At 67.7% G+C, this 27924-nt stretch overlaps 1 protein-coding gene across 1 annotated transcript in view; it reads right to left on the bottom strand.

Annotated features, from left to right (window-relative positions):
• Positions 1–27924, bottom strand: part of PLEC (plectin) — a 93649-nt gene that overhangs the window by 17717 nt on the left and 48008 nt on the right. The window contains 31 exon segments of the mRNA XM_071418161.1: positions 466–672; positions 1936–2155; positions 2158–2315; positions 2440–2610; positions 3997–4125; positions 4791–4988; positions 6640–6795; positions 7700–7846; positions 8859–8960; positions 9080–9181; positions 10188–10310; positions 10812–11038; positions 11163–11394; positions 11466–11669; positions 11881–12099; positions 12180–12287; positions 12382–12501; positions 12600–12841; positions 13347–13431; positions 13506–13665; positions 13988–14148; positions 14655–14819; positions 15242–16443; positions 17409–17757; positions 17907–18007; positions 18647–19406; positions 21252–21372; positions 21888–21958; positions 25211–25272; positions 27120–27260; positions 27629–27892. Coding sequence (XP_071274262.1) covers positions 466–672; positions 1936–2155; positions 2158–2315; positions 2440–2610; positions 3997–4125; positions 4791–4988; positions 6640–6795; positions 7700–7846; positions 8859–8960; positions 9080–9181; positions 10188–10310; positions 10812–11038; positions 11163–11394; positions 11466–11669; positions 11881–12099; positions 12180–12287; positions 12382–12501; positions 12600–12841; positions 13347–13431; positions 13506–13665; positions 13988–14148; positions 14655–14819; positions 15242–16443; positions 17409–17757; positions 17907–18007; positions 18647–19406; positions 21252–21372; positions 21888–21958; positions 25211–25272; positions 27120–27260; positions 27629–27892 — 6707 coding nt within the window.

Here is a 27924-nt window from a genome sequence, read left to right as displayed (position 1 = left end):
GATCATGGGAAGAAATTCATGGGCCAGGACAGCACAGTGACAGCACCAAAGCCACAGGGTCCCTTCCTGGGCCAGGACAGCACAGTGACAGCACCAGAGCTGTGGGGCCCCTTCCTGGCCCAGCTCCCAGCAGGACCCATGACATGGAATCAACATTCCCGGGATGGTTTTGGTTAGAAGGACCTCAAAGCCCATCCAGTTCCAGCCCCTGCCATGGGCAGGGACACTTTCCACCAGCCCAGGCTGCTCCAAGCCCCATCCAACCTGGCCTTGGACATGTCTGAGGATGGGGCAGACACAGCTTCCCCAGGAAACCCCCCCTCACAGGGCAGAATTTCTTCCCCACATCCCATCCATCCCCTCTGGCAGTGGGAAGCCATTCCCCCTGTCCTGTCCCTCCAGGTGCATGTCCAAAGCCAGCCAAGGGGCAGAGCCCCCTCCCCAGCCCGGGCCATGTCCTGGTACCTGCTTGCTGCGTTTTCGGGCCTCCTCCAGCACGGCTCCCCTCTCTGCTGCCCGCTGCAGGACCTTGCCCAGCCTCTCCCGGGCTGCCAGCACCAGGTTCTGGATGACGGCCCCGTCCTGCTTCCGACTGAAATCCTTCAGGCGCGCGGCCACGGCCTCCAGGCCGCCCAGCTTCTCCCCGTGGGCGTTCGCCTCCTTCACCAGGGCCTGCAGGGAGGGGGCAGCTCAGGGTGGAGGGTCCTGGGGGGGTGAGGAGCCCCCCGGACACAGCCCGTGCCAGGAGGGGACGTGGAGCAGCACCAGGGACGGGCTGGGACGGGGCACAGAGCATTGCGGTGTCATTTCAGGATTTACCCCTGAACCTGGGTCCCTCCCCTGATAATTCCCTGCCAGGTGTGTGTCAGTCACCTCTCCTTGCCCCTCCCAGCACTGTCTGTCAGTCCTGGAATTCCAGAAGGGATTGGCAGATTCAAAGGATGCCCTCTACCCCCGGGGGGCCTTGGGCCATCCAGGTGTCCTTTGTCCCTTTGTCCCTCCCCTCCTGTCCCTGCTTGGTGGCTCCCTGCCCCTTCCCTGCCCCTCTCCCTGGGGTTCAAAGGAGCAGCAACCCCGGGCTCAGGGAGTTCTGTGGGAGCTGGTGCTGCACTCAGAGGCCTGAGGGCCAGAATAAAGCTCTGGATCCAAACCCTCCATCAGAACCGACTCCTTTCCTTCACCATGGCCTGAAAGCTTCTCCACAGAGGGAAACCTGAGGGGCAGCCCCTGTTATGGGGGGAAGCTCCATCCCAGCACCACCAGAGCTCCTGCAGGCCTGGACTTGTCCCCACGTGCCAACTGCAGCACCCAGCCAGCCAAAAGTGTCTGTGGGGTGAAACACCACACACCCAGCTGGGCAAAAGTGTCTGTGGGGTGAAACACCACACACCCAGGCAGCCAAAAGTGTCTGTGGGGTGAAACACCACACACCCAGGCAGCCAAAAGTGTCTGTGGGGTGAAACACCACAGTTGCCCCTATTAGGTTCAGCACCAAGGGCCAGACCAGCCAAGGCAGGTCCTGTCTGCAATGTTGGTAAATTCCAACAGAGCTCGCTCGTTCTGCTGCGGTGGGGACATGGCACCCTGTTCTTCTAAGGTTCTTCTAAGCCTTTTGATCTTTACATTTTTGTAATGGAGTTTCTCACATGCTTTTCATGTAAATAATTATTGTTTTGCATTCCTTTCTGGAAGGAGGGGAGAATTGACAGGCTGTTGGTTTGACCAGTGTGGCAATTCCATCCTCCAATCCATGTTCGCTTTTGGAATTCTGTAAATATCCAGGTCGGGGAAACACACGCGTCCTTTCTTGCCTCGGACATTTCAGAGTGTGAGCATCGTTCATTTTGTGTCCTTTGTGAGAGGGACACACGAGCCACTCGCTCCAGGCACCCCTGGGGCAGACCCCAGCCCCACAAACCAGGGCACCGCTCTTGCCTTGTGCTCCTGGATCGTGGTGCCACGGGGACACATGTGCCACTCGCCCCGGGCACCCCTGGGCAGACCCCAGCCCCACAAATGGGCCCCAAGGGTGTTGCTCTTGCCTTGTGCTCCTGGATCGTGGTGCCACGGGGACACACGTGCCACTCGCCCTGGCACCCTGCAGCACCCCTGGGGCAGACCCCAGCCCCACCAACCGGCCCCAAGGGCCCTGCTCTTGCCTTGTGCTCCTGGATCTGCTCGGTGACGGTGTCCAGGACGAAGCTGGGGGGCGCGGGGGACCCCAGCAGCTCCTCGGCGTGGGTCACCCAGCGCAGCAGCTCCTGCGCTGAGCCGTGGAACTCGGTGCTGACCGTCAGCCCCTCGGCCAGGCGCTCCTGTGGGCACGGTGGGCACCAGTGGGCACGGCGGGCACCGGTGGGCACGGGCTGCCCTGCTCCTGGCCCGGTCCGGTCAGGGGGAGCCCCCCGCGGGTCAGACCCCCCAGAGCCCCCCGCACACCTTCCTCTCCTGGGCCTCGGCCTGGACGCTCTCCCACTTCTGCTCCAGCAGGCGCAGGCTGTGCTCGGTGCTGCAGGGCCGGCCCGCGCGGCACGAGTCCAGCAGCCGCTGCAGCCGCTCCCGCAGCCCCCGGTAGGAACCGGCCCGCGCCTCCAGCTCCCGGCACAGCTCCTGCCGGGACAGCGGCGTCAGCACCGGGACAGCGGCGGGACAGCGGCGTCAGCAGAGGGACAGCGGGCAGGGGGAGGAGGGGACACAGAGCGGAACGGGGATGGGGCAGGCAGGGTGACGGGTACAGGGATGGGGATGGGAACAGGATAGAGACAGGGATGGGGATGGGAACAGGGCTGGGAACAGGGATGGGGATGGGAACAGGGCTGGGAACGGGGATGGGGATGGGAACGTGGAGGGATCAGGTAAAGCAGACAGGGGACAGGGATGGGGATAGGAATGGTGATGGGAGCAGGGATGGGAACAGGGATGGGGCTGGGAATGGGGATGGGGATGCGAAGGGGACAGGGATGGCGATGGGAACAGGGATGGGGATGCGAAGGGGACAGGGATGGGGATGGGAACAAGGATGGGGATGCGAAGGGGACAGGGATGGGGGATGGGAACTGGGCTGGGAGCGAGCCTGGGAACAGGGATAGGAATGGGGATGGAGACAGGGATGGGGATGGGGACAGGGATGGGAACAGGGATGGGGATGGGAACAGGGATGGGGATGGGGACAGGAATGGGGATAGGACCAGGGATGGGAATGGGAACAGGGATGTGGATGGGGCAGGCAGGGTGATGGGTACAGGGATAGGAACGAGGATGGGGATGGGAACATGGCTGGGGATGAGAAGGGGGACAGAGATGGGGATATGGATGGGGAGGCAGGGTGACAGGCACAGGGGGGAACAGTGATGGGAATGGGAACAGGGATGGGAATGGGGCTGGGAACAAGGATGGGGATGGGGATGGGAATGGGAACAGGGATAGGAACGGGGATGGGGATGGGAACAGAAACAGGGATGGGGATGAGAATGGGGCAGGCAGGGTGATGGGTACAGGGATGGGGATGGGAACAGGGATGGGAACAGGGATGGGAATGGGAATAAGGGCTGGAAACAGGGATGGGAAAGGAGCTGGGAATGGGGATGGGAATGTAGAGGGGTCAGGTAAAGCAGACAGGGGACAGGGATGGGGATGGGAATGGGGATGAGAACGTGGAGGGATCAGGTAAAGCAGACAGGGGACAGGGATGGGAACAGAGGATGAGTTCAAGGTAGACAGCCACAGTGAACAGGAAGAGGGGATGAAGACAGGGATATGGATGGGGACAGGAACAGGTTCAGAGAAAGGGACAAGGACAAGGATGGCTCCTGCTCTGAGCTGGAGCAGCTGAGGGAGGGGTACCAGGCTCTGCCTGGCTGGGGAGAGGAGGCAGCAGAGAAGGATCCTGGCCCAGCAGAGTGGAGAAGGGTGGACCTGGCTCACACATCCCCCCAAGAGACCAAGAGACCGCAGGGGCCGATCCTGCAGCAGAACCGGGCTGGCGCTGGCTCTCACCAGGTGTGCGTTCAGCTTCTCTTTGGTGGCATCCGGGTGGCCCCAGGCCGGCTTGGAGCAGAAGAGCTGCAGCTCCACCTGCTCCAGCCACTGCAGCAGCTCGGTGATCTCCAGCGTGATGTCCTGCACCTGGGGGCGAGGCGGGCTCAGCGCCGGCCGGTTGCAGTGTGATGCCATAGCCTGTCTCAGTCATCCCAGCTCCTTCCCCAGGTGTGCCAATCACCTCTCCCTTCCCCTCCCTTGCCCCTGCTGAGTGCTGTCCGTCAATCCTGGCAGTCCAGAAAGGCCGTTGTGTGTGATTGGCGAAGTTCAAAAGATGCCTCTCAGCCCTGGGGGCATTGGGCCATCCAGGTGTCCTTTGTCCCCTGAGATTTTCCCCCCCTTACCAGGTTGGTGGGATCCCTACCCCTTCCCTGCCCCTCTCCCTGGGGTTAAAAGGAACAGCAACCACAGGCTCAGGGAGTTCTGTTGGAGCTGTTGCTGGATTCAGAGGCCTGAGGGCCAGGAATAAAGCTCTGGATCGAAACCCTCCAGCAGAACCCGACTCCTTTTTCCTTCACCATTGCCTAAAGCCTTTCCGCCAGAGATAAACCTGAGCTCCTGCCTGCCTGGACTTGTCCCAAGCGCCAGCTGCAGCATCCAGCTTAGCCAAAGGCGTCTCTGAGGTGAAACCACCACAGCTGCCACCCTTGGTCAAGCAGCAAGGGCCAGACGAGCCCAGGCACGTTCCATCTAGCTCTATCGGTATTTAATCCCAATATTTTGGCGCCCAACGCGGGGCGCCGTGGCCGTACCTGGCTGAGGTTGTTCTCCAGCTCCAGCTGCCGGCTCTCGGTCTCGCTGCGCACCAGCTCCCAGTGCTGCTCCAGCTGCTGCAGGCTGCGCTGCAGCCCCTCCACGCTCTCGCCCAGGCTGGAGAGCAGCAGCCCCTGCCCGGCCTCGGTCACCGACTGCACCGTGCGGGCGTGGGACATCACATCGGTGCGCAGCACCTGGGCAGGGGGCGGCGGGGTCATGGCTGGGGCAGGGACACCCCCATTCCTAAAGCCCCTAAAGCCCCTAAACCTGGCAGGGACACCCACACTCACATTCCTAAAGCCCCTAAATCCAGCAGGGACACCCTCACCCACATTCCTAAAGCCCCTAAACCTGACAGGGACACCCACACCCTGCATTCCTAAAGCCCCTAAACCTGGCAGGGACAGGGACACCCCCCACTCCTAAAGCCCCTAAACCTGGCAGGGACACCCACACCCCCATTCCTAAAGCCCCTAAAGCCCCTAAAGCCGGCAGGGACACCCACACCCCCATTCCTAAAGCCTCTCACCCCGAGACAGCTCTGCTGTCCCCAGCTCCTCTGCCACCACAGCCCTGGGGACTGACAGTGCCACACTGGGCAGGCATGGCACCCATGGGTGCCTCCAGGCTGGTGCCAGGGTGCGGGGCAGGGCCGAGGCAAAGGATTTGCCGATTTGTGGCAGTGGGGACAGGGGCAGACGGGACGGGGGCAGTGGGGATGGGGGCAGAGGGGACGGGGCCAGAGGGGACAGGGGCCGTGGGGACAGGGGCAGTGGGGACAGGGGCAGAGGGGACTGAGCAGAGGGGATGGGGCAGAGGGGACAGGGGCAGTGGGGACAGGGGCAGAGGGGATAGGGGAAGAGGGGACGGGGCAGAGGGGATGGGGCAGTGGGGATGGGGCAGTGGGGACAAGGGCAGAGGGGACAGGGGCAGAGGGGACGGGGGCAGAGGGGACAGGGGCAGAGGGGACGGGGGCAGAGGGGACAGGGGCAGAGGGACGGGGCAGAGGGGACGGGGCAGAGGGGATAGGGGCACCCCTTGCACGGCCCCCCTGGAGCAGGGACAGCCCGGCCCTCGCAGTCTCGCCCGCGTCAGGCACGTCAGGAGCGTGCCCGGGCACGGGGCTGTGGCACGGGGCCGGCACTGGGACAGCTCATTCCTCCCGTGCTGTCACCGAGGGAGGGGACGCGTCCCATGCTGCAGCCTGCCCGGCCCTGCTGCTGCTGCACCCGAGGGGGGGCCAGGCAGCGCCCTGGGGCCAGAACACCCAGCCCAGGGTGCCACCACGGCCAGGACACCCACCCTGACCAGGACACCCACCCTGGGGTGCCAGCACAGCCAGAACACCCAGCCCAGGGTGCCACCACAGCCAGGACACCCAGCCCAGGGTGCCACCACAGCCAGGACATCCAGCCCAGGGTGCCACCACAGCTAGGACATCCAGCCCAGGGTGTCACCACAGCCAGGACACCCATCCTGACCAGGACACCCACCCTGGGGTGCCAGCACAGCCAGGACACCCAGCCCAGGGTGCCACCACAGCCAGGACATCCAGCCCAGGGTGTCACCACAGCCAGGACACCCACCCTGACCAGGACACCCACCCTGGGGTGCCAGCACAGCCAGGATCCCCAGGACACCCACCCTGACCAGGACACCCAGCCTGGGGTGCCACCACAACCAGGAGCCCCAGGACACCCACCCAGGGGTGCCACCACATCCAGGAGCCCCAGGACACCCAGCCAGGGGTTCCACCACATCCAGGAGCCCCAGGACCCCCACAGGAGCCAGCAGTGTGACGATGGCTGTGGCCGCGTGTGTCCCCCAGCCCCGGCGCACCCTCACCTTGTGCTTGGCCAGCTCGATCTCACAGCTCTGCAGGTCGGGCCGCAGGGGCGCGGGGCCGCGCAGCTGCTCCCCGGTGCGGCTCAGCCACTGCAGCAGCTCGGCCAGCTGGGTCTGGAACTGCCCCAGCCCCAGCAGCGCCGCCTCCAGCTGGTGCTGCGGGAGGGAACCGCGGTGCCGGGGAGAGGGAAGGGCAGGGTTAGGGTTAGGGTTAGGCCCTGGGTGCCCACAGGGCACCCGGCACACACACAGTGCCCGCCCAGTGCCCACAGAGCACCCAGTACACACACAGTGCCCACAGGGCAGCTGGCACCCACCCAGTGCCCGCCCAGTGCCCACAGAGCACCCGGCACACACACAGTGCCCACAGGGCAGCTGGCACCCACCCAGTGCCCGCCCAATGCCCACAGGGCACCCGGCACACACAGTGCCTGCCCAGTGCCCACAGAGCACCCGGCACACACACAGTGCCCACCCAGTGCCCACAGACCACCTGGCACACACACAGTGCCCACAGAGCAGCCGGCACTCAGACAGTGCCCACCCAGCCCTGGGTGCCCACAGAGCATCCAGCACCCACCCAGTGCCCACCCAGTGCCCACACAGCCCTGGGCACCCACCCCATGCCCACCTGGCCCTGGGCACTCAGCCAGTACCCACACAGCCCTGGCATCCACCCAGTGCCCAAACAGCCCTCGCACTCATCCAGTGTCCAACCAGTGCCCACCCAGCACCCAGCATCCACCCAGTGCCCACCTGGCTCTGAGAACCCACCCAGCAACACCCAGTGCCCACACGGCCCTGGACACCCACTCAGTGCCCACATAGCCCTGGACACCCACTCAGTGCCCACCCAGCGCCCACACGGCCCTGAACACCCACTCAGTGCCCACCGAGCGCCCACACGGCCCTGGACACCCACTCAGTGCCCACCCAGTGCCCACTTGCAGCCCCCCACGCTGACCCAGCCCCATGCCCCCCAGCGCCCACAGGATGTGCCCACCCAGCACATTCACGGCACCCCCTGTCCTGCCAGCCCTGCCCCGTGCCCCCTGCCCACCTGTCTGCTGACGATCTCCTCCTCCAGATGGTCCCAGCGCTGGCGGAAGTCGCAGAGCGTGGCCGGGGGGTCCCCCTGCCCCGTGCCCCCCTGGTGCCGCAGGCTCTCCACGTCCACCTTGCACTGGTACAGCTCCCGCTTGAACTCCTGCAGGTAGCACCGGTTGGTGACAGGGCCCGACCCCATGGCACCGCACAGCGCAGCACAGGCACCTGGGCCCTGAGCTGCTCCTCTGGGGGTGCCCAGCCACCTCAGGGGCTCGTGGGGGACAGGGCCTGGCCACCCCAGGCAGGACTTGGCCACCCAGCGCACCTGGGCACGGGCACTGTCCAACATGCCATCCCAATCCATGCCACCTCTGCCTGGAGCACCCGCTGCCCTCCCTGCCCCTGCCAGCCCCAGGGATGTGGGCATGGTGTGGCACAGCATGGTGTGGCACGGCACAGCATGATTTGGCATGGCACAGCACAGTTTGGCATGGTACAGGATGGTTTGGTGCGACACAGCATGGTTTGGCGTGGCACAACACGGTTTGGCGTGGCACAGCATGGCCCAATGTGGCACAGCATGGTTTGGCATGGCACAGCACAGTTTGGCATGGCAGAGCAGGGCTCAGCATGGCACAGCAGGGCTCGGCACGGCACAGCATGGTTTGGTACAGCACAGCACGGCCCAGCGTGGCACAGCACGGTTTGGCATGGCACAGCACAGCCCAGCATGGCACAGCATGGTTTGGTGTGGCACAGCATGGTATGACATGGCATGGCACAGCACGGTTTGGCATGGCACAGCATGGCCAGGCATGGCCTAGCACAGCCTGGTGCGGCACAGCACAGTTTGGTGTGGCACAGCACAGCCCAGGGTGGCACAGCATGGCATGGCACAGCCCAGCACGGCCCAGCATGGCACAGCACAGTTTGGCATGGCACAGCACAGTTTGGCACAGCCCAGCACGGCACAGCATGGCACAGCACATTTTGGCATGGCACAGCGCGGTTTGGCATGGCACAGCCCAGCACGGCCCAGCATGGCACAGCACAGTTTGGCATGGCACAGCACAGTATGGCACTGCCCAGCATGGCACAGCACAGTTTGGCATGGCACAGCACGGTTTGGCATGGCACAACCCAGCACGGCCCAGCACGGAACATCTCAGCACCTTGAGCTCCGCCAGCTGCTGCTGCACCATGTCCAGGTCGCCGCCCACCAGGAACTCCTCGGCGATGCGCAGCTCGGCCGCCTCCAGCCACTCCAGCAGCCGCTGCGGACAGGCAACACGCAGGCTTGGGGGGCCCGTGCTGGCCCCACGGCCCCCCACGCCCCTGAGCGGGGACAGGAGGGTGGCACTGCCCCCTCCACGGGGCATCTGCCCATCCCCACCTGCATGGTGTCCTGGTAGCTGAGGGTGGCCTGGAGCTGCTCCTCGAGGCGCCCGTTCCGCTCCGTCCACACCCGGCTCAGGCTGTGCCAGGAGGAGTAGAGCTGTGCCAGGCACAGGGGTCAGTGGTGCCAATGCAGGGACAGGGCACAGGGGGATGTGGGGGACAGCGTGGACAGGGCACAGGGGACAGTGGTGCCACAGCAGGGCCAGGGGACAGGGGGACAGACTGGACAGGGCACAGGGGTCAGCGGTGCCACAGCAGGGCCAGGGGACAGGGGGACAGACTGGACAGGGCACAGGGGTCAGTGGTGCCACAGCAGGGCCAGGGGACAGGGGGACAGGGTGGGCAGGGCATGGGGGTCAATGGTGCCACAGTGGGGCCGGGGCACAGGGGGACAGGGTGGACAGGGCACAGGGGAGAGTGGTGCCACAGCAGGGCCGGGGGACAGGGGGACAGGGTGGACAGGGCACAGGGGTCAGCAGTGCCACAGCAGGGCTGGGGGACAGGGGGATGTGGGGGACAGGGCATGGGGGTCAATGGTGCCACAGCAGGGCCAAGAAGCAGGGGGACTGGACGTGGGGACAAGGTGAACAGGGCACAGGGGAGAGTGGTGCCACAGCAGGGCCGGGGGACAGGGGGACAGGACGTGGGGGACAGGGTGGACAGGGCACAGGGGTCAGTGGTGCCACAGTAGGGCTGAGGCACAGGGGGATGTGGGGGACAGGGCATGGGGATCAGTGGTGCCACAGAGGGGCCAGGGCACAGGGGGACAGGACGTAGGGGACAACGTGGACAGGGCACGGGGGTCAGTGGTGCCCCAGGGGTACAGGGTGTAGGGGTCACTAGTGCCAGGGAGGTGGCCGGGGCACAAGGGTGGCACCACACGGACATCCAGGCGCACCATGGAGTTCCGGGGCACAGGAGCTGTGTGGGGGTCAGTGGCACTGCTGGGGGGGTCTGGGGTGCGGGGTCAGTGGCACCCAGTGGGGGTCTGGGGTGCGGGGTCAGTGGCACTGCTGGGCATCGGGGACATGCCACCCCCACAAGCAGCATCCCCACGCCCCCAGGATTTGTCCCTCCCTGAACCCCGCCCCAAGGACACTCACATCGTCCAGGCTCTTGGTGACATCGGGCTTGTCGGGGTCCCCGCAGGAGGCCATCAGCTCCACGCCCAGGCTGCCCAGCGTGTCCAGCTCCCCCTGCAGCGCGTCGATCTCCTCCCGCAGGGCCTGTGTGGGGCACGGGGCTCAGGGCTGCCCACACGGGGCTGCCCGCACCTGGGGATGCCCAGGGCACTGAACACACCCGGGGTTGCCCATGGCACTGCCCACACCCAGGGCTCTGCCCACACGGGGGCTGCTCGCACCTGGGGCTGCCCATGGCACTGCCCACACCCAGGGCTCTGCCCACATGGGGGCTGCCCGCACCTGGGGCTGCCCATGGCACTGCCCACACCCAGGGCTGCCCACACGGGGGCTGCCCGCACCTGGGGCTGCCCATGGCACTGCCCAGGGCACTGTCCACACCAGGGGCTGCCCAGGGCTCTGCCCACACCCGGGGCTGCCCACACAGGGGCTGCCCAGGGCTCTGCCCACACCAGCGGCTGCCCGTGCCATGGCACTGCACACACCAGGGCACTGCCCACACAGGCGCTGCCCACACCAGGCGCTGCCCACACCAGGCGCTGCCCATGCCATGGCACTGCCCACCAGGCCCCCGCCCAGCCGTACCTGCATGGTGCGCAGCTGCGTGCGGATGGCCTCGGGCTCACCACCGGCCTCCTCCAGCCCCAGCACGAGCTGCTGGGTGTCGCTGAGCGCCACGGCCAGCTCAGACAGGCCATGCCAGAAGCGCTCGGCCAGTGCCAGCAGCTCCCGGAGCCACCGCTCCCGCTCCTGGCAGCGGCCGCGCAGGCAGTCCCACTGCGAGAGCAGCTGCGCCGTGCGCTCCTGGATCCCTGCGGGGCACAGCGGGCCGGGGATCGGGGCGCTGTGGGGGCCCCAGCACCCACACACGGACGGCCCTGACAGGGACACGGATCTCCTGCCGGCCGTGCCGCGCCCACCCCTCCGTGCCGGTACCTCTGTCCGCAGCATCGGAGCTGACCGCCTGCACGGTGGCCAGCAGCTCCTCGCCCTGCGCTCGGATCCCCTCCAGGGCCACCCCGAGCTTCTCCAGCTCGCCCAGGGCCAGGCTGTTCTCCCGGATCTGCTCCCTCAGGTGGGCCGCGTCGCCGCGGACGGGGGGCTGGCTCTGCAGCCGGCTCTGCAGCCGCTCCAGGCACTCCAGCAGCAGGTCCATGCGCTCCGACAGCTGCGGAGCGGCGCGGTGACTCGAGGGCACGGCCCCGGGGACGCGCCCCCGCAGGGCAGCGCTGGGCATACCTGGCTGTACCGCGGCAGGGCATCCTCCAGCAGAGCCGCCGCCTGGCGCACGCTCTCGCGGATGCGGCCGTACTGCTCCTCCAGCTCCTGCCAGCGCCGCTGGAACGGGGCTCCCTGCTCCGGGCTCAGCTCCAGCAGCTGCGCCGACACGCGCTGCAGCTTCCCCACCAGCGGCCGGTGCTCAGCGATGGCCTCCCGCAGGCTCTGGCAGCGGGGAAGAGCCGCGGGGACGCATTGGGGTGGGATGTGCCCCTTGGGGTTCACCCCGCAGGGATGTGCTGCTGCTCCCAGAGGGCTCCTCTTTGCTGGGTGTCCCCAGCCCGACGGTCCCCATGGCAGTGCCACCCCCATCCCGTCACCGCTCCCACCTGCGCGGTGGCCGAGCGAGTCACTTTTGCCCCTGCCCTGCCCACACCTGCAGCAGCGCCTGCTGCTCCTTGAAGGCCTCGTAGCTGATGGCGTTGGGGGAGAGCTGCACCCCCAGGGCCTGCGTCTCCTCCAGCCAGGGCAGCAGCTCCTTGAGGGCCTCGGAGAACTGGGTGAGCAGGGACTGGGCGTGCTCCAGCTGCACGGCACAGGCGCCGCTGCGCAGGGACAGCTGCTCCGTGCGCTCCCGCAGCGCCTGCACCGATGGCTGCGGGGACAGGGAGTCACCACACAGGGCACGGCCTTCCCTGGGTGCTGGCAATGTCCCCTGGCACCCTCGCAGCTCACCTGAAGGCGCTGCTGCAGGGGCTCGGGGCAGCAGCGCAGCAGCGGCTCCGAGAACCCCAGCAGACGCTCAACCAGGCCCCGGCAGTGCAGGATCTCGGCGGAGAGCAGCTGGAATGGAGCCACAGGTGGGTGCCAGCTCCTGGCGGGGATGGGGATGCCAAGTCAGTGCCCCTGGGACACCTGGGTGCTGCTGCAGACCCACCTTCTGCTCGGAGAGCTGCGAGCGGAGAGCCTCAGCATCCAGCTGCACGCGGCCGATCTCCTCCAGCCGCTCACCCAGCCCGGCCACACGGCTGAGCTGGGACTCCAAGACCTGCTCAAACTGCACCAGGGGGACAGACATCAGCCAGGGAGGGCGTGAATGCACCGGGACCGATGCTGGGAATGGTGAGGGGCTCGGGGAGCCCAGTGTCCCCACACCTTCTCCCTGTCACTGGCAGTGACTGCAGGCTCCTGGCCATCCTGCTGGCTTTCCTGCTCGCCCAGCTCCTTCTCCATGCGGCTCAGCCACAGCGCCAGGTCCTCAGGGGCCGTGCCCAGGCGAGACGAGGCCTCCAGGGTCTGCCCCAGCCGGTGAGCGGTGTCAGCGCTGCTCTGGCCCACGATGAGGTACCGCATCCTCAGTGACTCCATCTTCTCCTGCGTCAGCTGGGCCTCCTCCCCTGCGGCAGCGTGACAGCGCCATCAGTGCCACCGCACTGGCATCCCTGGACATGGAACTTCCAGCCATGTGGCAACCGCTCTGTGCTGACCTTTCCCCTCTCCTACCCCTGCTTCTCCTGCTCCCAGACCCAGCTCCGGCCTCTCATCCCTGTGCCACCAAGACCCACCTTGCCACTGAGCCCTGTCCCACCCCAGCTCTGCCCCACAGGCTCTGTCCTGTCCCCTCTGCATCCCCTGAGGTGCTGCCTGCCCCCTCAGACCATGCCACAGCTCCTGGTGGGGAGCAGCACGCCCCAAAGACCCCCCCAGTGGGGGGGGACCCCTTGCTGGCCTGAGCTGCCTCTGTCTGTGCTCATCCCATCCCGAGCCACAGCTCCCAGTGGGGAACAGCACACCCCAAAGACCCCCAGTGCCCCGGGACCCCTTGCTGGCCTGGGCTGCCTCTGTCTGTGCTCATCCCATCCCGAGTCCCTGTGGCCACCCCTCCCAGCCATTGCCACTCGCCTGTCACCAGCTCCAGGACGCGCTGCCCGCTCTCCAGGGCACCATCCAGCTCTCCCAGCCGCCCGCGGATCTCCTCACAGAGGGCCTGTAGCAGTGACCAGCGATGACACAGGTGCCCGTGTCCACGCCCTGCCCACCCCACGCCCTACCTGTGCCCACCTGGGTCTGCTGGTGGGCATCCTGCACGCGGCCCACGCAGCTGTCAGCATGCCAGAGCTGGGCCAGCTGCCTCTCTGTGGCACCCAGCCACTCCTGGAAGGCGTCTACAGCCTTCTGGAAGGCCTGGGCCGCCGGCAGGATCCGCTCCAGGCAGCCATACCTGCACCAGGAGGGCCGGTGAGGTGGGCAGTGACAGTCCCCGGGCCAGCAAAGCTCCCTCTCCCCCTCACCAGGGTGCCCACGCCCCGTGCTGCCCTGAAACGAGGGACACAGCAAGGCCAGTGTCCCCAGGGAGGGGCCAGTGTCCCCAGAGAGGGGCCAGGGGGAAGGGCTGTGTGACAGACTGTCCGTGCAGCCCCAGCACATGGGATGGGGACGGTCCCTCGTGTCACAGAGACTCCGTGTGGGGGACACCAGAGGGCAGAGTCTGCGCCAGCAGGACGGGGATGCCAGCAGCCATGAGGGCCTGTCCCCTGACCCACCTGGCCTCAGCCTCCTGCATCAGCTTGTCCCACCTCTCCCCGAGGCTGAAGAGGCCGGCGCTGCCCTCGGGCGCCGCCGTGCCCGAGCCCTGTGCCGTCAGTCTGTCCTGCAGGACGAGCTCCACACACGGCCTCCGCTCCTCCAGCAGGCGCTTCAGGAGCTGCAGGGACGGGGGACACCACGCTGGGGACACCTGTGCCCCCCTCCCACCCCGGCACAGCCCTGGGCTGGAACCCAAGGGAGCTGCAGGGACAGGGGACACCGTGCTGGGGACACCTGTGCAGCCCTCCCACCTCTGAGCTGGAGCCCAGGGAGCTGCAGGGATGGGGGACACCACGCTGGGCACTCCTGTGCCCCCCTCCCACCCTGGCACAGCCCTGGGCTAGAGCCCAAGGGAGCTGCAGGGACGGGGGACACCGTGCTGGGCACTCCTGTGCAGCCCTCCCACCCCTGAGCTGGAACCCAGGGAGCTGCAGGGATGGGGGACACCACGCTGGGCTCTCCTGTGCACCCCTCCCACCCCTGAGCTGGAACCCAGGGAGCTGCAGGGACAGGGACACCACGCTGGGCCCTCCTGTGCCCCTCTCCCGCCCCTGGGCTGGAGCCCCGGCCCCCTAATCCTGCACGGGCAGGCGTGGGCGGGACACGCCGGCTGGCCCTGCTGACCTTCTGCTCCTCCAGCTGCGCCTTCACCACCTTGGCCTCCGCCGACGGCGGCTTCTGGTTGCTCACCAGCTCCTCCATGTCGGCCACCCAGGCCAGCAGCCGCTCCAGCGTCTCCTGGCCCCTCTCCGCTGCCTCCTCCGGGACGGGCACAGCCCGTGAGGACACCTGTGGGCAGAGGTGGCTGAGCCGCCCGTGTGGGCAGGTGCAGGGCAGCCATGGGGCTGGGCAGCAGCCCCCACACCACGCCCTCTCCCCGAGGTGACACCCGTGACACCAAGGCCCCATCCAGCCCATGGGGTCCTCCCTTCACAGGGCTCCCCAAAGCAGGGGCTGCACGCCTGGCGCCGTTTGGATCCCTCCGGACCCATGGCCCCCTCCAGCCAGAGCTGAGGGAGGGGAGCTCCTGTCCTACAGCACCAGGCCGGGTGCCCAGCGCCAGCGGTGCCAGCGGCCCAGGCCACACCAGCGGGGCACAGACAGCGACTCCACAGCAGCCCAAGGTCAGGACTCGCTGCGGAGAAAACCACGCTGGAGGGCAGCCCTGTGGCACAGCGTCCTCCCAGCAAGGCTCTCTGCCCGTCGGTCACCTCGGTGGCGTCCGTGTGTCCAGCAGCAGCGAGCTCCCCCACGCACTCCGTCAGCACGGTGACCGTGCGGGTGACCACGGGCTCGCCGCCCTTGTCACCCGCCGGGTACTCGGTCACCTCCACGATCTCGGTCACGATGGTCTCGGTCACCTCCGTCACCTCGGTCACCTCCCGGGTGGTGACGGGCTTCCAGGACCAGGTGCTGCGGGCAGCGCCGGCCCGGGGGGGGGTCCAGGCCGCGCCGCCCCCCTGCCCCCGCAGCGCAGCCGCACCCCCGTTCTGCACGGCCACCTCGGACTGGCTGCGCCTCAGCACCGGGCTGCCCGGCCGGCTGCGGGCGGCACCGGGCCCCGGGCTCCAGCCATTCTCCACCGGCACCGCCGCCTTCTCCAGCAGCCCCGGCCCGGCCTCCGCGGCGCCTCCGGCGGATGGCTGCCCCGCGTCCAGCCCCGGCTCCCGCAGGAGCTCCTCCGGCCGCCGGCTCTTCTCGCCCAGGCAGCTGGGCCGGCTCACCGAGTTCCCCATGGCGCGGGCGCCGGGCCCCCGCCTCAAATCCCGGCCTGCAATGAGCCAGGGGTGCGCGTTAGCGGGACCACCGCGGGACCCCCAGGTGCCGCTCGCCTCGACCCCCTCACTGCACGGTGCTGCCTGACCTCGCCCTCCGGTCTTGGGGGTCCCCCAGCAAAGCGCTGCCGAGAGCCAGGCTACCGGGACAGGCAGAGGGGACACCGGCCGTCCCCGGGGCCTGGCGCAGGGAGGGGACCCCGAGGCGGTGCCCAGGGTGCCTGTCCGACGCGTCTGGGCAGGGGACGCGGCAGCGGCAGCAGGGGAGGGGCAGATGCTCCCGCCCGGCATCGCCCTGCGCCGTTGGATTAACGAGGAGCAGCCAGCGAGGAGCATCTGCCCGGGGAACGGGGGCTGGGGGCGCCGAGCGGGGACGGGCAGGTGGCCTCGCCTGCCTGCGAGCCCTGCCGCAGCCATAAATCCCCGGCGTGACCCGGCAGGACCCTCCCCCGGCAGCCCCCCCGCCGCAGCCGCAGTGCTGCTACCCCCGGCCCCGGGCACACGCCCCTGCGCACGTGTGTACACACAAACACACGTGTGCACACACAAACACACGTGTGCAAACACACGGACATTCACCACACGCGTGTGCAAACATACACACACACCCCACACACGCGTGTGCAAACACACGGACGCTCATCACACGCGTGTGCAAACACACGCACACCCCACACACGTGTGCAAACACACACACATTCACCACACGCGTGTGCAAACACACGCACACTCACTCTCACCCGTGTGCACACCCCTCCCACAGGCAAACCCCACGCTCGCAGCCCTGCCCGGGGTTGGGGGGCGTCAGCGATGGGACCCCCACGCCCGCATCAGCCGTGACATGAGATGCACCTGTGGCAGCCCCGCACACGCGTGGGGAGCACACGCGAGCCCACACGCACCCACCCTGGCCGCGCCCCTGCCGTGGGTACCGGGGTACCCTGAGCCCCCCTGCTCGGCCCGACCCGACCCGCCGTGGGGCACGGCACGGGCGCGACCCCCGTGCGCGGTCACGGCACGCACACCCACACCCACGGCGCGGTCCTGACCCCCGTGCGCGGTCACGGCACGCACACCCACACCCACGGCGCGGTCCCGCCGCGCCACCCTGGTGGGTGCAGCCCCGCACTCCCACCCCACCGCACCCCCCGCGTGTCCCGGCGCTGCGCGGGTGCGTGGGCCGCGACGCGTGGTGACCCGGGGAGACCCCGACCCTCGCCCCCCCGCCCCGTGGGGCCGCGGGACACGGACCCCGCCCGGCCCCGCGCACGCCGCGGCCCCGGAGCCCCCGCCCCGCACTCACCCCTCGGCGGCTTGGGGCGTCCATGGGGCCGGGCCGGGGGCGCCGCCGCCGCCGTTACCGCTCCGGGGGGACCCGGCTCGTGCGGGGGAGCGGGGCGGAGGCGGCGGGGGGAGACTCGGTCCCCGTTACCGCCGCCCCGGCCCCGCCGCCTTTGTGCGCCGCGCCCGCGGCGCGGGGGGAGCGCGGGGGGCACCGGGCGGAGACCCTGGCACCGGCAGCGGCCGGGCTCGGCGGGGCTGGTCTGACCCCGGGCACTCCGCCGCCCCCGTTAACCCTCCGGGAGCCGATCGCCGCCGTTACCGGGGAAACCCCCGGGGCCCCGCAGCCATCCCGCGGGGGAGGGGCGGTGCCGGCCCACCGCCCGCCCCGCGCCGCCCGGGGGGGCGAGAGCCCGCGCCCCGCGCTGCCCCGGCACCTGCACCGGCACCGGCACCACCACCGACACCGGCACCACCACCAGCACCGGCACCGACACCGGCACCTGCACCGACACCGGCACCTGCTCCAGCACCAGCACTAACACCGGCACTGGCACCAGCGCTAATACCGGCACCAGCACCGTCACCAGCACTAACACCGAGACCGGCACCGGCACTAACACCGACACCTGCTCTGGTACCAGCACCGGCACTAGCGCTAACACCAGCACCTGTACCAACACCAGCACCGGCACTCACACCGGCACCTGCACCGACACCTGCTCCGGCACCAACACTGACACCTGTACCAACACCAGCACTGGCACCAGCACTAACACCGGCACCTGCTCCAGCACCTGTATGGACACCATGCTCTCACCAGCACCTGTACCGACACCAGCACCGTCACTAACACTGCCACCTGCACCGGCACCGTACTCTCACTGGCACCTGCTGCTGCCCCTGCACCTACCTCAGCACCTGCACCGGCACCAGAACCAGGAACTGCTCTGGTACCAGTAACCACACTGACACCAGCATCAGAACCGGCCCAGGCTGTGCTGCCTCACCATGAGCCCCAGGACAGCACAACCCCTCGGTGTCATGGCCCCACGGTGTCACAACCCCTTGGTGTCACAGCCCCAGAATGTTACAGCCCTACAGTGTCACGGCCCCACAGGGTCACTGCCCCACGGTGCCACGGCCCCACGGTCCCTCCCGCTCTGGGGCTGCAGCCCCCACCCTCCTCTGGCCCCCAGGCAGTGGCTGCTGTGCTCACTGAGAGGCTTGGCCCCACTGCCTGGGGCTCTTTGGGTATGGGGACCCCTCAGCCAGGGCCCAGGGGGGCTCAGTGGAGCAGGGCTGGGTTTGAGGGGGGTCAGGCTGGGCTGCTGAGATGCTAAACTGCATCCCACCCTGAGAGCCAGGGTGCTGCAGGCCTGGGTCTCCAGAACCCCCTCGCTGCCACCCTGGGTGCTGGAGGGACCAGGGGGCAGCCGGAGGTGCCCAGCCGGGGGCTGTTCCTGCCCCTGGTGTGAACCCCATCCCCATCCTGCCCTGGCTCGGCCTCCCAGGCTCTGGGAGCCCCCCAGGACTGGATCCTGCCCCCCAGAGCCGCACGGGTGCCCCTCGCTGGGCCCCGGGAGCCGGGGGGCCGCTGCAGGCGCGTCGGCCACGCTGATGGATGGGGCTCCCTGGGGTCTCCTGGGAGCGGCGGGCGGCGGGGCCGGGGGCTTTGTCTGCTGCCAGAGACGCTGCCGGGAATTAGCATCTGCCAGGGCCTCGGTGGCTCCGCGCCGTCCTGCAGCAGCTCGGCATCATCCTCCCCGCACGGCTCTGGAGCCTTCCTCTGCTGGCACCGAGGGGCCGGGCACCGGCGGGGGCTGAGCCCCACGGCACTCCGGGCACCCACAGCGCCCGCAGAGCCCGGCCGGGGCCTGCCAGGCAGAAGCTGGGCAGGGGCTGAGGATGCGGCTCGGAGCCGCTCGCCACCTCCGTCCCCCGCGCCCGCCGGCAGCTCGCCCGGCACGCTCCGCAGCCCCAGGTACCGGGCTCGGGGTGGCACGGGCGCCCCGGGCAGGGGAGCCCGGCGCGGGGCACCGGGCGGGAGCGGTCGGCTGGAATGCACAGCCTCAGATCCCGGGAGCCGGGTGGGTTTCTGTGCGGCCTCGGCTTTGTCTGCGCCGGGGCCGGGATGAATGGCCCTTTCAGTTTGTGCCGTCATGTGTGCCGAGGGAGCCCGTGTGCCGGCCAGGCCTCGAACAAAAGGAGCCGGCGAGGGGCGGCGAGGAGGGGGCGGCCGGCAGCCCCCACTGCGCTGCTCCCGCTGCGGCTCCGCGCCTGGGCAGGGGGCACAGCAGCACAGGCTCTGCAGGCAGGGCTGGGCACACATCCCACCTGCCCTGACAGGGGCACACCCCCTGTGCCCGGCTGTACACCCCTAACACCCCTGTGCCCAGCTGAACACCCCTCACACCCCTGTGACCGGCTGAGCACCCCTAACACCTCCTGTGCCCGGCTGAGCACCCCTCACACCCCCTGTGCCCGACTGTACACCCCTAACACCCCCTGTGCCCAGCTGAACACCCCTAACACCCCTGTGCCCAGCTGAACACCCCTCACACAGCCTCACACCCCCTGTGCCCGGCTGTACACCCCTAACACCCCTGTGCCCAGCTGAACACCCCTCACACCCCCTGTGACCGGCTGAACACCCCTCACACAGCCTCACACCCCCTGTGCCCGACTGTACACCCCTAACACCCCTGTGCCCAGCTGAACACCCCTAACACCCCTGTGCCCGACTGTACACCTCTCACACCCCCTGTGACCGGCTGCACACCCCTCACACCCCCGGTGCCCAGCTGAACATCCCTCACACAGCCTCACACTCCCTGTGCCCGGCTGTACACCCCTCACACAGCCTCACACCCCCTGTGCCCAGCTGTACATCCCTCACACCCCTTGTGCCCACCTGTACACCCCTCACACAGCCTCACACCTCCTGTGCCTGGGCAGAGGGCACAGCAGCACAGGCTCTGCAGGCAGGGCTGGGCACACATCCCACCTGCCCTGACTGGTGCAGACCCCCTGTGCCCAGCTGAACACCCCTCACACCCCCTGTGCCCGGCTGTACACCCCTCACACAGCCTCACACCTCCTGTGCCCAGCTGAACACCCCTCACACCCTCTGTGCCCAGCTGTGCACCCCTCACACCCCCTGTGCCCAGCTGAACACCCCTCATGCACAGCCTCACACTCCCTGTGCCTGTGCCTGGCTGTACTCCCCTGATACAGGTGCACACCCCCTGTGCCTGGCTGTACACTCCCTGTGCCCAGGTGTACACACAGTGCACACCCACACACCCCCTGTGCCTGGCTGGACACCCCATGCACACCCACACACCCCCTGTGCCTGGCTGTACACTCCCTGTGCCCAGGTGTACACACAGTGCACACCCACACACCCCCTGTGCCTGGCTGGACACCCCCTGTGCCTGGCTGTACACCCCATGCACACCCACACACCCCCTGTGCCTGGCTGTACACTCCTCACACAGTCTTATAGCCCCTGTTACCAGCTGTACACCCCTCACACCCCCTGTTCCTGGCTGTACACCCCTGTACCTGGCTGGACACCCCTCACACACCCACACACCCCCTGTGCCTGACTGTACACCCCATGCACACCCACACAGCCCCTGTTCCTGGCTGTACACCCCTGTGCCTGGCTGTACACCCCTCAGACCCCCTGTGCCCAGCTGTACGGCCCATGCACAGCCTGTACACCCCCTGTGCCTGGCTGGACACCCCTCACACAGCCTGTACACCCCCTGCCTGGCTGTGCACCCCTCACACCCCCTGTGCCCAGCTGTGCACCCCTGGTGTTTGGCCACTCTCCCATGCCCAGGTAACAGTGCCACGAGCTGTGGCAGTGGCACCAGTGCAGGTGGTGGCCCTGTGGCCAGCAGGGCTCCAAGGCAGTGGTACCCTGAGCCCTGCCAGGGTCATGGGGCTCCCTCCAGGCCAACAGCACCCTTGGGCTGGGGACAGGGAGCCGGGCACAGGAGACCCGACCCCGGCCGGTTCAGGGCTGTGCTGCAGGGTCTCCCAGCCAGCTGTGGCCAGGTCTCTTCCTCCCTCGCAAGGACCAAGACCTCACCAGCCTCGGTGCAGACGTGGGCTGGTCCTGCCCGGCTCTGCACGGCCTGGGGCCAGGCGTTACCTGCAGGGCCGTGCCGGGCTCTGGCAGCGCCAGCAGCCGCTTCTCCACGGCGTCCAGCCAGTGCCGCAGGGCCAGCAGCTGCTCCTGCACCTCCAGCCTCTGCTCGGAGCGCAGGCAGGCTCTGGGGAGAGAGCACAGACACACCGGGCTGTGGGGGACACGGCCACTGTCCCCTGTCCCCGCACTGCCCTGAACTCCGGGCTGGCTGCCCACCTGGCCCAGGTGTGCCACAGCCGCACCTGCGCTCGCTCCCACCCTGCTGGCCCCAGCACAGCCAGCCCACGCCCTCCCCGCCCCAGCGCTGGCCCAGACCCCCCTGAAGGGTTCAGCAGCTCCCCCGTCCGGTGCGGACACCGGGCACGGCCGCAGCTCCCCCGTCAGGTGCGGACACCGGGCACGGCCGTAGCTCCCCCGTCAGGTGCGGACACCGGGCACGGCCGCAGCTCCCCCGTCAGGTGCGGACACCGGGGCACGGCCACAGCTCCCCCGTCAGGTGCGGACACCGGGGCACGGCCACAGCTCCCCCGTCAGGTGCGGACATCGGGGCACGGCCACAGCTCCCCCGTCAGGTGCGGACATCGGGCATGGCCGCAGCTCCCGGCACCCCCGTCTGGCAGCGCCCATCTGTGCCCGTACCTCTCCACCTCCTCCCTGTCCCACGGCGAGCCCTCCACAGCATCTCCGGTGTCCCCTGCAGCACGGTGCACCTGCAGGGAGAGCAGAGGGACGGTGGGCACAGTCCTGGCAGAGGGGCAGGGGACAAAGCTCCACAGTGGGGAGGTTTGGAGCGTTGCTGTGTCTCCCCAGGGACAGCCCATCCCCACCAGCTGGGACAGAGCTGTTCTGGACAGGATCCCCCCGTCTGTCCTGTGCTCCAGCCATCACCAGTACCTGCAGCTTTAGGCTTGGCTCCAGTTCCTCTGCATTCCTGTGGTGCACCTCAATTTCCCAACCTTTTTCCAGCTGGGATCGCTCCCAGATCTCACCCTGCTGCCTCTGGGGGTACATCTGGTCCCTGGTGTCCCTTCACCTGCTCTGTGCACTGCAGAGCTGCTGGCTGAGCCCAAACCAAAGAGCAAACTGACTCTCGGCAAAAAATTACCGACTGGAAAAGCCCCTGTTCTGGCATGGAGCAGCGGTGTCTCAGACCAGATGCTCCTCAGGTGCTGCCAGTGCAGCCACTTTACCACAACACAGAGGAGAAAACGCCGGGCAAACACTGAAATCTACAAATCAGCAATGTTTGTTCATGCCCATGGACACAGGGCACGAACAGGCAGCAGCTCCTTCGTGCCCCAGTGGAGAGCGGGACTGGCAGGAGGGATCACACCAAGCCTGCACCCAGAGGCTGAGGGTGATGCTGCTCCCTGTAATTAACCGGTCGTTAACCCTGATTAATTAAGCCAGGTCACCTGGCTGAGCACAAGGAGGGAGGGGCCCCACTGTGAGGGAAATGGGGCACAGCCACAGCGGTGGTGCTGAGCCCAAGACCTAAGCAAGGACATGACCACATCTCCAAGATATTGTACCAGGGGAAACAGCCAGGGAATGTGAGCTGGATAAATGGAGATAAAACCCCCGTTTTATGAGCAGGAGGGGTGTGACACTGCTGCCATGGATGGACCTGGGGAAGGTGACAGAGGGCAGCTGAGCAGGAGCTGCAGCACCGGGGGCTGGGGAGGCCTGGGATGTGTCTGCTGCAGGAGGAACCTCAGCCAGGGTCTGGTCAGGAACCCCACCAGCAGCAGCTGTGAATTCCCTGGACAGGGGAAGAGGTATCAGGCAGGTGCTGGGTGCTGGTGCCACAGCAGCTCCTCATGCTCACAGTGCCAGCAGGGCTCAGTCCCATCGGGGACGCTCTGGGGACGTGTGCTCACAGCAGGCACTGCTGTCACAATGCCCCCAACCAACCCACACACCCACGGCATGGCACCTGCCCCAGCGCGGGCACCAGTGCCACCCACCAGCTGGAAAAGCCACCAGCAGCACCGTGCTTCCCCCTGCCAGGGCCAGGTGCAGGGAGGGAGCAGGATGGCACAGCCGGGGCCACCGTGCCTCGTGGGGTTGTGGCAGCTCCAGAGCAGTCACAGGTGGTCCTGCAGCCCTCCTGCCCCACGCCGGTGGTCCCTGATCCCGTGTGCCCCCATCCCAGGGCAGGACTGCAGTGTGACAGTGCCAGCCCTGCTGCCAGGGGTTGGGCACAGGGAACCAGGCAGGTGGAGGATGCTGCCTCAGGTGTGCACTGGGAAAAGCTCTTCCAGCCCAAACTCAGCCGGGGCTGCTGGGGCTGGGGCTGGGGCTGGAGCCCCGATGATCGCTGCCAGCCTGCCCCAGACACGGTGCCAGCACGGCTGCACCGGCTGCTCCAGTCGGGACGTGCCAAGAGACACGGGACTGCGAGGAGCAGCAAACCCCAAACGGGTGCTGGGACACACTGGGTGCCCCCATCCCTGTGAGGGTCCCACAGCCGCCTCCTGCCCCGGCACATTGCGGGGGCCGGTCCAGAGCAGCTCCCAGCCCCGGCTCGGGCACCGGACACCGCGGGCTGCCCGTGAGAGCCGGAGCAAACAGCTCTGGAGCTGCCTGGCAGCAGCTCCCGGTCCCGCACCGCGCTGCCCGCACCGCAACACCGCGTCCGACTGGCCCTGGTGCCCGGGGGCTGCCCGGTGCCCGGCGGGACGTGGCGGCTGCAGCGCTGGGGCAGCACCGTCCCCGTTCGCAACGGGGACCGGGGGATTCATCCCTCCAGCCAGCAGCGGCCCTGGCACAGGGGCACGGAGCGACCATCGCTGCTCCACCGGGGATTCATCCCACCAGCCAGCAGCGGCCCCGGCTCAGGGGCACGGAGCGGCAGCGCTGGGCCAGCACCGTCCCCGCTCGCAGCGGGGACCGGGGGATTCACCGCTCCAGCCAGCAGCGGCTCAGGGGCACGGAGCAGCAGCGCTTCACACGGGGCACAGCCGCCCTTGGCCGGCGCACCCGGGCTCCGAGCCTCAGCGGCACGGCCGGGGGGGTCTGGGGTCGCTGGCCATGGGGAGGTTCAGCGGCCCGGCTCGGGGGGGGCGTGGGAGAGGCCGGCCGGCCTTTGTGGAGAAGCTGAACAGAGCGTTCCCGGCGCGGCGGGGGCCGAGCCAGCAGCGCCCGGGGCGGTGGGCACAGCGAGCTGGCAGCTGCTCCGTGCCAGCAGGGCCGAGCCGGTGGCCACGGCCACGCTTGGGACTGGCCACGGGTCCCGCCCGACGGAGCACGGCCAGGACCGGGCGGTGCTGCCGCTCACGCCCCGAACGCCGGCGGGGGGCGAGGGACCCCTGCACGGCCGGGGAGGCACCCGGTGCCTGCCGTGCCAGCGCGGTTCTGAGGGATGGTTTAACTCGGGGGAGCGGGAGGGTGAGCTCCAGCCTCCGCAGCAGCAGGGCGGGATGACATGCAGGGCATTAAAATGGGGAAAATCGTGGAGTTCTCCATGGTGACGAGTTTGGCTTTGGCCGGGTCACTGCCGGCGCTCGGTGCTGAAGGGGCTGTGGGAGGGACAGGGGGTATCGGTGGGGCAGGAGGGTGACATGGAGCAGCACAAGATGATGGAGAGTGTCCGTGGGCAGGGGACAGGGTGCTGGGTGGGGGAAGAGGCTGGCTCACCCTCGAGCCTGGATCTCGGGGCATTCCACCCTCCTCACCCTCCTTTGCCAGCCACTGCAGGGGATCCCACTGCCTCAGCCACACCAGGGAAGGTCCCTGGCATGGGGCCGAAGGGGTCTGGGGGAGAGGGTCCCCTCCTGGCACATGGATGTGAGTCCCACGGCTGGGCCTGGGAGCAGAGGCGTTTCTCACCGGGAAACTGAGTTGGACCCACCAGTGTTGGGGATGGGGGGGTGTGAGGGGCTTCCAGGCCATGAGATGGGACTGGGCCATGGGTCAGAGGGCTCTTGGTGGTCTCATGAGCTTTAGGAGAGGTTACTCACCCTGGGGGAGGAGTCAGGAAGTTGGGAGGTAAGCAAGGAATATCTGGGGGAGCAGGGAACATCTGGGGGACACAAGGAATATCTGGGGGACCAGTGAGGTGGGGCAGGGCTCTGAGCAGCTTGTGGGAATGTCTTGCTGTTCTGGGGCCCTTCCTGAGCCCCCCAATGGCTGCAGCAGCCTGCAGCCCCCCTGAGTCCCCCCCCCAGCCCGGTTGTGCCTAACGGCCTCATCCCACTGCTGGTGGGGACAGACGGACGCCGCAGTTAATTGCTGGTGGACAATGCAATTAACGTCCTGCCCAGCCATCACCATCTGTCCCGGCCAGCCCCACCCGGGGCTGCTGACATGCTTGGCTGGCCCTGGCACAGTTGAGACCCCAGCAGCCCCTGGACGTTGAAGGGGTCCTGCAAGGTCCTGACAGCCCTGGCGCTCCTGGCACAGTGCCTGGCGCTCCTAGCGCTGCCGTGGGGTGACCCTTGTGCTCGGGGAGTCCCAGCCTGGGCTGCACCTGCCTCACTGGGCTGGACAGACCCCTCGAGCCACCTGTGCCAGTGGCTGCACTGACATCTCCAGGTTTGCTGGGCTTTCCCTTCTGAATGCTGCTGTCCTACCAGAGGTTGCCAGGCCATCACATCCCCCCAAAGCCCCTCAGCCCCACAGCTGACCACTGCGATCCACCCCAACAGCCCCCACTGCCCAAAGAGAGCGCCCACAGCACAGCCCACACCGGGCAGAGGCCATGGCACTGGCAGTGGTAGCAGCACACATGGGAACAGTGCCATGGAGGACAGCGTCCCTGTCCAGTCCAGAGCCCCACTGATGAAGGGACAAGTCTGTCCTCATACAAGCAATGCTCAGAAGCCCCCACAGCACCAGAAGCACCCACTCCCCAAAACCAGGTGTCTACTGCTGCACCCACATGGACCTCCCAGCAGTGTCAGCTGTGCCACCAGCTCTGGGGACGACCCCGTGGCCCTGCTCTGTGCCTGGCAGCACCATGGGTACACCCAGGCCCAGGAGCTGGTCAGACCCCTGGCACCCTGGCACACTTCACCACGGCCTGCAGCAGCCCATACAGCCCATGGCACGAAGCTGCAGGAGGCAATGGGAGCCCACGGCCACGGTGGCAGGGCCAGGGAGTGAACAGATCACGCAGAGCTGCCGGCTGGTTTCAGAGGATTCTCCTTTACTGCCCTTGCAGGGGAGCCCTGGGTCCACACTGCTCCTTTTACAGACACTTCGGGGTATGTACAAGTTTAGTGTTTTGCCCCTTTGCCCCCAAAAAGAGATGTGTTTGGGTAATCCATGGACCCCCAGTGTCCCGATGAGTGAAGGCCGGGGTGTGGGGGGCCCCGGGAGTGGGGACTGTCCTGGAGCTGCGTGCAGGGGCACCTCATGCAAAGCTGAATGGGGTCATGAGAGCAATAATGACACCAGAGGCGGAGGGTAACATGACAGGATTTACAGGTGGCAGATGAGAGCGGGTGGGGAGGAGGAGATGTTTTGGAGATCCGCAGTGAGCCCGACACCACACCAGGAGGCCATCGCCAGGGAGGAGGGAGTGTGTGGGGCGAGTGGGGGCCGGGTGACCCTGTGGGTGCTTCTTGGGCCATTGGCTGCTCGGGCACCGTGGCCCCAGTCTCTGTCAGGGGACTCTGGCAAGTGCAAAGGGTGAGGGAGAACGTCCCTGTGTCCTCAGGTGCGGTCCCACCGGCCTCAGGGCGGGGGACGGGCTCCATGGCGGCGATGAGGGGAAGTGGTATGGACATCCAGCCACACTACAACAAAGCGAACAGAAAAGATGGGATGAGACAGGGAGAACAATCCATGAAATGAAGCCACCAAGCCCGGCCGTCAGCGCCGCGCACCTGCTGTGGGACCGGGACAGACCGGGGAGGTCGGCGTTACCTGCGCAGGTGGGCACGGCCGAGCAGCTGCCGCCTCCGGGGCTCCCCTTGAGCCCATCCACGACCTGCTGATGTCGGAGACCCAGCTCAGGAGCTCGCCCAGCGGCACTGGGAGGTCTTTGTTGGGACTGGAAAAAGACGTCTGCCAGAGAGAGAGCGCGTTAGCGCCGGCATGGGGATGAACCGGGGGGATGGAATTACCGCGAAGAAGGAAAAGGAGGCTGTTTTTACAGAAATCTGCCTATTTCTAACGTGAGTGTGTGCCAGGCTGCTACAGCAGCCCACGGCCCACCCTGTGCTGCAGGGGTCCCATGGCCCTCATACCCTTTGTGAGGGTCAGGAAAACCCCCACGGCTCTGGGGGGTTCTGGGGGCAGGAGCTGCGCAGACCCAGGCTGGGGCGCGGGCCCTGGCAGACACCTGCCAACGGGTCACGGAGCCACATGAGTGTGAGGAAATCAACCTCAAGCAGAAGCACTTCCCAGATACACGGAGAGACTGACAGACAGACCGGCCGACCGCGGCGGGCGCGTCCCGGAGGACGGGTGAGCGGGTGGGCTGGCGGAGGCGGGCACGCAGCGAAGCCCCTCGGCGGGCGAAGTGGCGAGCGGAGGCAGGTCCCCCCGCAGGGCGCGGAAGCACCGGGCAGCGCCAGCGCGGCACTTACGGTCAGGGCACCGGCTCTGCGGCGTGGTGGTGGGGACGTGCCGGGAGGCCAAGGCAGGGAGATGGGGCAGCTCGGGGGGCCGGGGTGCAGAGCCCCCTCCTCGCTGCACTGAGGGCGCGTGGAAGGGGTCCAGGCAGCAG

The sequence above is a fragment of the Agelaius tricolor genome, unplaced genomic scaffold (assembly GCF_023055355.1).
Source record: "Agelaius tricolor isolate 1412-34295 unplaced genomic scaffold, bAgeTri1.0.p SCAF_78, whole genome shotgun sequence".
Classification (NCBI taxonomy): Eukaryota; Metazoa; Chordata; class Aves; order Passeriformes; family Icteridae; genus Agelaius; species Agelaius tricolor.
This window is presented reverse-complemented; position numbering and strand designations above follow the sequence as displayed.